This window comes from Myxine glutinosa, chromosome 13 (assembly GCF_964187855.1).
Source record: "Myxine glutinosa chromosome 13, kmMyxGlut1.1, whole genome shotgun sequence".
NCBI lineage: Eukaryota > Metazoa > Chordata > Myxini > Myxiniformes > Myxinidae > Myxine > Myxine glutinosa.
Genome location: NC_136273.1, coordinates 84,034,178 through 84,043,198, shown reverse-complemented (window position 1 = coordinate 84,043,198; position 9,021 = coordinate 84,034,178). Strand labels below are relative to the sequence as shown.

The 9,021-nt window shown below is 40.9% G+C and overlaps 1 protein-coding gene across 1 annotated transcript; it reads left to right on the top strand.

The window, feature by feature from the left end:
* Window positions 1–991: 991 nt before the first annotated feature.
* TMEM65 (transmembrane protein 65) lies at window positions 992–8,891 on the top strand. Its single transcript, XM_078767716.1, has 6 exons — window positions 992–1,136; window positions 2,304–2,371; window positions 2,746–2,800; window positions 2,940–2,982; window positions 5,638–5,743; window positions 7,620–8,891. The coding sequence occupies exons 1-6, from the start codon at window positions 1,097–1,099 to the stop codon at window positions 7,725–7,727; spliced, it is 420 nt and encodes a 139-aa protein (XP_078623842.1). The 5' UTR covers window positions 992–1,096; the 3' UTR covers window positions 7,728–8,891.
* The last annotated feature ends 130 nt before the right edge of the window (window positions 8,892–9,021 follow it).

Genomic DNA, 9,021 nt, shown 5'->3' with positions numbered 1-9,021 from the left:
GGCCGAGTCATACCAAAGGCTTTAAAATGGTGCGTGCTGCTTCCTTGCTTCATGCTCTGCATTGAAGAAGAATATAACACAGAAACACCTATTTGGTTCTTGTGCAAGAATCTCCAGGATTGAAGAAAGCAGATTAACCTGAAGAAGAAGAAGAAGATTAGAACTTGATTAGGAGATACAAAAAAAACACAGCTCGATGAGGAAAAACGAAGCCTCGCTGATTAAGGTCGATGCTCTTGGGAATTGGAAATAATTACGTTTCACATCATTCCATGGTTATCGTGGAGCTTGGATATGAAACACGTGGAGGATGCAGACGTTGGTAGAAAGCGATACACTTTTACATGAATTGCAAAGATACTGGCAGACAATGGACAAAAACATATGGTAGCGATGGGATTTTAACCTGTGTCCCCTACATCTTTGGCCATGTGTTCATATGGGAACACTGTCCGGTAAGAACCCATCATTTTGGAGAAGGAGGTAAATGAGCCTGAGAGGGTGGAAAAGCTGTTCGTCTTTGCTCTTATGCAGCACAAGGCTGCGGGATAACATCCATGGCTGAGGGCTTTGCAGCTGATGCAGTGCTGGTCATGGCAGGAATTTGGAATCACTTCATGGTGCCGGTAATAGCTCACCCACTCTTCACGGAGGACACCATGGAGTCTTTAACATTCAACTGCTGGCAGACAGGATGCCCATTGAACGTCCATCTGAGTGACGGCACACACATTGATGAATCGCTCTGCCTGTGAAATACCAGGATGACCGGTCCAAATTCAAACCCAGGCTTTACAGCTGAGAGGTGGGTGTGCATACCCACAGGCCATCCTGTCAGCCCGGAAGAGCTGGTAAAGTTGTTCAACTAAATACAAATTGTGTTTGATGATGTCCGACTCCATGATATCATTGCACTCTGTCATTGGCGAGAAATGTGTGTGTGTGTGTGTGTGTGTGTGTGTGTGTGTGTGTGTGTGTGTGTGTGTGTGTGTGTGTGTGTGTGTGTGTGCGCCTATGCACAGCTATTTGATATTTAAACATGTAAATATGATGCTTAATGCTAAACTAATTAATATTCTTTCTGACCATAGAGCAGATGCAGGTCGACGCTCCTACGACAACTCAGCTCAGACACGGTACGTGTGTGTCACTGCTATAGCGATGTTTTGTTAATCAGTTTGACTTTGAAAACAATACGACTGGTCTTGTGGAAATTTTCCTCTGTATTGTCAAAGGACAAAAAGGCTGTTATTTTAGTCTGCCTTGTACTTAAAGGGCCTGTGTGTGATTAAATTTTGCTCCTGTGCAAACGTGACATTTACTGTGAAAGGGTGAGCCAGGAACCTGTTACCGTGATTTGTCATCTATTATAGTCGAGCACGTTATTCGCATTCTGTGCAATCCCTCTGCCGTGTTAGTGCATCCGTCGAAGCTTCATTCTCCTAGTCCTGGCTTTGTGGGCCTCACAAATTTAGCTCGTCAGTCTTTCTTATTTTACAGGATCGGAGGTTCATGAAGGAGCTGTCACAAATTACGCAAACACTTGGAGACAGACATGAGGCAACAGCACACAACTTCAAACACAGCTGCTGCCCTTTGAAGAAGTGATCTAGTTCTCCAGGTCGAGAGCACATTGGATGCTGACGACACCATCTTGTGACATTGCTCTTTCTCTTTGCAGTCAGCCAGACAGTATGGAGACATTCTCGTACAAGGGATGCCAACCCACAGGTGTATCTGCGCTCAATCTTATAAATGCTGTTTGCCAGGTTTGGAAGCTGCACGGACCTTTTTGTATCCGGAGTCGAGGCTCATGGAAAAGTGAGAACGCAACATAACAAAAGGAACAGCAGAGGGAAGAGGGAAATGGCAACAGCAGGACCGAGGGAAAAAATAAACGGGGACGAACAAGCGAGGGATGTGTGGGTGAGGTTGAGGGGTTGGGGAGAATGCACGGATGGATAAGATGGAAACGGAAGCAAAATTTTGGGGATAAGAACCATAATTAAAGTCTTTGGTACGACCCGGCCGGGGTCGGGTTGTTTGAACCCTGACCTCCAAGATTCGGAGCGGACGCTGTATGCCTAACAGAGTGTGGTGTTGCCTTTAACATCATTTTAAAACAAAAATGGCTGGAAATGAGGTATACATTTGGGGTATACATTATTCAATTGGAGTTTAATTTTTTTTTTTAAAGAGCTCTGCTTGGTGTTAAATTTGCTGAGGAATAAACTGTAAATAAATGGAATGAAAAAACATTTCCAAAATTGATTGAACCCCACCCTTTCCTCCTCTTCCGACAGTCTTTATCCATAACGCGGTGCCTTTTGTCGGCTTTGGCCTTCTGGATAATTGCATCATGATTACCGCCGTAAGTAAATAATTATATTGCTTATTTCTGCACATTTGCCTGAAATTATTTATATATTCTTTATATTCTGCTATTTTTAACTCTACACTTTTCATTCTCACTATTTCTTAACCAAAGTGATCAAAAGGTTTGCAGAATGAAGATGGAAACTGTTTGTTCATCGTTCCTCGAAAATCTGATGCTTTTTTGTTTTCCCTTTTAGCTAATCCTCATTGACTTGAACCGCATTTGCATTGATCATTCGATTACGTTTGTGCGGTAGCACCAGTGAACCGCAGGATAGTAGTTGAGAGATGCGTTGAGCTGAATGTTTGTAAAGTGATTGGTGCACGAACCACAAAAAGCCATTCGGACTGTAATCCATGTGCGTGCAGGGGACCAAAATCGAATTGTCTTTTGGTGTGATCCTCAGCATATCAACGATGGCAGGTATGATGCCAATTCACTGCTGATCTAATACGATTCCTTTTTCTTGTTTGTGGAATGTAATGTGTAGTAAAACGTAATTTTCCTTTGTATGTGTTATCGAATTGCAAAAGTTTTCATTTATTTCTTTATTTATTTCCAGCTGCTGCTCTGGGGAATTTAGTTTCAGATCTCGCTGGGCTCGGGTGAGCGTGAAACTACTGTGTATTTGTTTGCTTTCCTGCTTACTTATTTACTTAAAAACCCATTTATTTTATTTTTTGAATGTTGTAAGTAAAGGAGAAGGAATACGGTCCAAACACAGTGAGTGGACTGCTGTCATGTGTCGATCAGACGAGATGACGCAGGTACCTTGAAGGTCGATGACCCATCCAGGGTTTTACCAACTATTCAACAGTGGCTTGGCAAATTCTCCTGAAAAATTCAACTTCCTAAAGCTTAGAATACAAATCCCTGTTACGGTTGCGTTAATCTCAACTTGAATCTACGACCCCGCGGATGCCATTCGTGCATCCTCGCCAACAAATCACCACTGTACTGTACCCAGATCTTATCCATTTATTCATTCCAGTGTTGTAACTATCTGGCCTTGTGGCATTATTACAACTCCCACACACTTCTTTTTCGGTGAAATAGGTTCTCTAGATTTACAGGATTAAGCTTACAGGTACAATTTTGAAATAATTATGTTTGTAAAATTTTTTTCTAACTTGCACATGATCACAAAATATACTGTGCACATTTTGTATGTTTTCATTTCTGTTACGTGGTCTAAACCTTGTCGGTCACATCTATGGACAGATCTCACAATTGGGCCAAGTTTAATGTCAATAAATGTGAATTCAACTTTTGGGATATTTGAGAGTTTATCAATAAATAATATCTGATAATGATATATCTGAGAGTTTGTTATTGATAAATATGGGTTCAGCATTTAGGATATATGAAGAATGTGTGGTACTCCTGACAGACAAATAAAGAGAGTGAAGCATTTTAAGAGGAAGCAGATTTGAAGCATTTATATAAAATGAATGAATGATCGTTTTAAGGCCATTTTCCCCCACTGGAGCGGGGGTTAGCCTTGCGGGCCCCATGACAATCATGGTTCCCTGTTTGAGGCAATGTTTTTATTGCCGGATGCCCTTCCTGACGCCAACCCCTGGTCACGCTCTTACGATGCGCAGGGATACGGTGTACCTATTCTAAATCGGGGTACACACCGTGATCATTCATCCCAGCAAGCTGGTACTCAATTTACCGACCTCGGAAGGACGACAGGCTGAGTCAACCCCGCTGGCGTTAATTCAGCGATCGACCGGGATTCGAACCTAGGGTCCTAGGATCCCAAGGCAGCACCCTAACCGCTAAGGCAACACCAGGCTCCAGGCAATACATCATATTCAATGAAGATTCATTTTAGAGATATTGAGAAAATTGTGGGAAATAATGGAGTAGAGTAGAGGAAGTACAGGCAGAAGAAAATTCATGTAGAACTAGAAAGTATCTGAAAATGCAAAGCCCATCCGTGTCTCCTTTGTATTCAGACTTCTTCTGTCTGCCAAACATGATGAAAACAGCCAAAAAAAAAAAAATACAAAACAATTGACGATTTTAGGTGATGTTGACTTTTTGACCTCAAAAGCAATAGGCTTGTGACCCGATATGCAAACCCTGCTCAAATTTGAAGTCAATTGGATGAAAATATAATTATATGCAACCTTGCCCGTTTGACCATTTGATCTAAAACAAATTTGACTTTTTGATCAATTGGCCTTTAGCTTTTGATTGGTGAACCAACTCTGATCCAATATGCAAATTCTTAATAATTCAGGTCAATCAAATGAGAATTGGTGATTTTATGTGACCTGTAACCGTTTGACCAAATTGTTAATTTGTCTTCTCCATATTCTCATAATAAAGCTTTTTGAAAATTTGATGACAAAAGCTTAAATGGTAAAAATGTTATGGGCCGGACAGACACACAGAAGTGATTGCAAAACCCCATCTCCTGCCGGGCGAGGGACGGGCTAACTAGAACGGCACTCGGTAGATAGAGTGCATACCTCCGCCAGGCTGAACAGTTCATGTTGTGTATCCACTGATGGGCCAGATCTGCATCCGGACCTTAACCAAAATTTAATCGGCTTCTTCTTGTCACCTACCCAACTCATCTACCAAGTTTTTTTTCATATTCCGTTCACAACTTTTTGAGATGTCTTGCTATATATCGTTTTTAGCCACATCTCTCAATGGTGAAGATTCAATTATGTATTTTTAAATTCCAATATCTGGATCCGGATCAGATCTGAATCTTGATTGGAAAAATAAAGTTTTCTTTTTTTAAATGTTTTGAAGTGATGAGGGGAAATAGGATAACGTTGAGGAGGTAGAAGTAAAATATTTGGGAGAAAGAAGCAAATCGAGGAAAAAGGTGGGAGACAAAAAGGACACAGAATTTTAACATTTCTTGTCTGAGGAGTGTAGTCACATTTCTTGCCTTAAACAACATGAAAACGAATTAGACAAATGCAGCACAAACGGTGCGATTTAACATGGAATATTTGATAAGATATAACAGAAAAAGAATACAACAATTCTGGTTTGGTAAACTTAGCTTTTAGGAGGTTGAAGCGGGAGCTGAAGATTGGACCAACACGGGAAAAAAAAAATAAAACCCGAACCGGACAGTTTAAAAAAACAAAGATTGGTCAAGATGCTCAAACGAAATGGTTTTATAACTACAAGTGGCACTTGCGAAGTTCTGTGTCATTCGCTTCCTCTTCATTCAGAGGGCTGCCGCCTGAATTTGTCACATTTTTATTTTTCCCTCCCATCTGCAGACTGGCAGGCTACGTGGAGGTATTGGCAGGGAAGGTGGGTTTTCCTGGACCCCACTTAACCCCAAAGCAGACGGACATGTGGCAAACTCGAGTCACCTCCCACCTGGTTTGTCTGCGCACTTCACCGCTCACAAATCATTTTCCTTTCATCCAATCAAACTGATGGCCAAGAGTGTCGTTTAAAGCTGATCATTTGGCTATGTGAATAAAATGTTTGTGGATATGAATATTATTGATAAATTATTTTTGTCATTCTATGTAAGAGGTAAATTTACCTGCTTGCACAGTCTTTCATTCCTGAGTTTTGCTAAATGACTTATTTTTTTAACCTGTGGCGTAATTACAAGGTACAATTTTGTTAACGTTTCTGAGGTGTCCATGCTGATGTTACTGCCGCATCGAAAATGTTTGGCACAGCGATGGTTTCTGGTTATGCGGGTGATTCATGATTTACCAGACGCGGTCTTTCTCACAGCTAGATGTTTGCATCTATTGCAATTAAAACGTTCCACAGAGGAATTGGCAATCAGATCTGCAGTGCTGGTATTTTTATTCTGAATAACGAATGAAATTATGTTAGACAATAACCTTTTAGTGAAGAAAATTATCCTACAGGGTCTTCAAGTTATTCACAGTATGCACATGATGTCGTGGAATTTTTTTTCCACACCTCTCACCACACCCTTTTGTATACACACCATGTCACATTGGTACAAAAGCCAACCAATTGGGAAACAGAGTTGATTACAGAGGCACGCACAACGGACACCCGAGCGACAAATTACTAATCAAAATGCACCAAATGAATGGCACATGGAGCCCCGGAAACAAGCACACGGGCAATCTCTATGAACTGCGTGCGGGAGAATGCATGGCTTGTTATTTTACGACCTGTTCATTCAATCGGAGAATCTTGAGCTGGCAAAATAACTCGAAGTGAAAAGTTGAGTACCATTAAAACACAGAGAAATTGACATAAAAAACGAAACTAATGGTTCACAGCATTACAGGCCATTTGTTTATTGCATTTGTAGATGTGGAAACAAGAGTTCCGCACCTCTTATGCTGTCTGGCATTGTAGCTCTGTCAATTTTGGCCCAATACGCACACAAACTAGAATGAAAGCATGAACCAATCGATGGCCATGTTCTTCTTATACATTGGAACTGGTAGATATGAGCGACATGAACGAGCTGAACGTTCCACAACACACGGGTAGATATGAGTGACTGACTGCCTGAGATGTCCTGCTTTCAAAAGATTGCAGGAAATGTTTGATTGCTTTTTTCTTTCAATGCAGAGACAGAGACTAGAGAGTTTTGATTTTTTTTTTTTTTTGTACGGAGTTTTGTTACAATTCTTGTTACAAAAAGCTATGATGTGAAATTTGATGTTCACATGAATGATGGGATTGTCAGCATTGCACTTGAACATCAATTTTAGTCGATTCAGTCACTGACTAAGGTCATTAGCTGTCGGGCTATTTAACTGATCCATCTTAACAAAAATAAACGTGTGCACTAAAACACGTCCTTTTTTCCATTCGATCGTTCTCGTGATTTCCTCATTGACTAAGCGTGGTATGAATAAAACCGCCCGAATCGGGTTCCAATACCAAGGTAACTGCACGGAAAACGTGGTACTCAATCCACTCGGTGTACCCAAATCACATGTGGCTCGTGCGAGGCTTGCTTCCCCGCTTCCGTGGCGGCGAAGGGATTTATGTACGAGCGAGACTTGGTCCCGAAACCCTACCTTGCGTTTGTCCGGAAGAGGCGTTTCAAGTCTCTCGGTTCCGCCAAGCCCAGAAAGAACAAGGGGATTAATCCCCCCTTGGTAAGGGTGAGAAGGGCGGTAGAGAACCGTAACAATATATTGCTTTTACTTTATGTGATTTTATGATTAAAGGCAATTTTAAAAAAAGAATTATGACCATTTTGAGACTCGGGCGATTGTCAAACCAATGCCATCTTTTGTTGCAGGGACGAGCACTTGGGATTACAGTTGGTTGTCTATTTGGGATGTTTCCTTTGCTGTTTCTCTCGGACCATGAAGATGACAAAAATTCACTGGAGAAACAGGACCAATGAAGGTGTTTAATCTCTGAATATTTATAATAATCACCTGCACTACGAGGCAGAGTGAGGGGAGGTGGTGGTGGAGAGGGATGGGGAGTCAGTGGTGGAGAGGGATGGGGAGGTGGTGGTGGAGTGGGACAAGAAGGTGGTGGTGGAGTAGAGAGGGATGGGGAGGCGGTGGTGAGAGGGAGGGGAAATTGGTGGTGGAGTGGGAGGGGAAGGTGTTGGTGGAGAAGTAGCATACAATTGAAGGCCTAAGTGGAATAAGTACTTGAGTCACAAAATAACACGATGCAAAATTATTAGACATGGATTGTTACCACACTGTAGGTGGAGTTCCTGGTTCTAAGTCACTTTGCCCAATAATGTGACTTCTAAGTACTTCTTCCACTCAGGTCTTCAGTTGTTTGTATTGGGACTAAACTCTTTTTTTCAAACTATAGTGCAATTCAAGTAGATAAAAATGTAGGTACGACCATGGTTTTTAGTTTTGCTGAATGTGCAAGGGGTTGCTCACTGAAAATCGGTTGTAACCACACTCATGGAGTTTGCACATGATGAGAAATGGATGCATGTCAGCTCCCAAAGATGCTGTTCCATTGATACGATAACATAAAATGGCCATTGCACTTTGTCGCTGGAAAGCTGTTCAGCATTACTCGATGTATTGGCTCGATGTGTAAATACAACAAATTGGTTATTTTGTCATTTTTGATATGCCAACTTGACCTTGTTGCTCTGGTGCAAAGGTTCAGCTCAAGTTGGTGTTTCAAGTATAATCATTGTAGTGTTGTTTCTATGCAGAACATAATAATTATCTTTTAATTTTCTTAACTTGGTCATGTGATTTGCTTTTGAAGTTTGAATCCTATTCTAGTTGTTGATGTACACATTTTATTTATATCATGTAAAATGCATCGGAAATCCCACAAAAATGTCATTTGTAATTATGTCGATGAAAGTTCCTGGGTGTTAGGTTGTTGTTTTTATCCTGCATTGGTAAAATAATGGTTTAACTAAAGAAATCACATCTTAACGATACATTACCCTTATGTTTACGTATCAATCGCTGGAATGCTGTACTTGAGTTTTATTCATTCGTTCACGACAACGTTTGGCATTCATACATACTTGTCCAAACTTTTTGCAAAGAATAAAGTTCTGAGCTTTACATTCCCCAAATTTGGTTTTCTTAACAGTTTAAATTGCATTTTATTGTCATCTGACTTTTATTGTTTTGAGCAAAGTATATTCATAATAACCGGTCAACCAATTGGGGGAAACCTCTTCCTGGATTTAAATATAT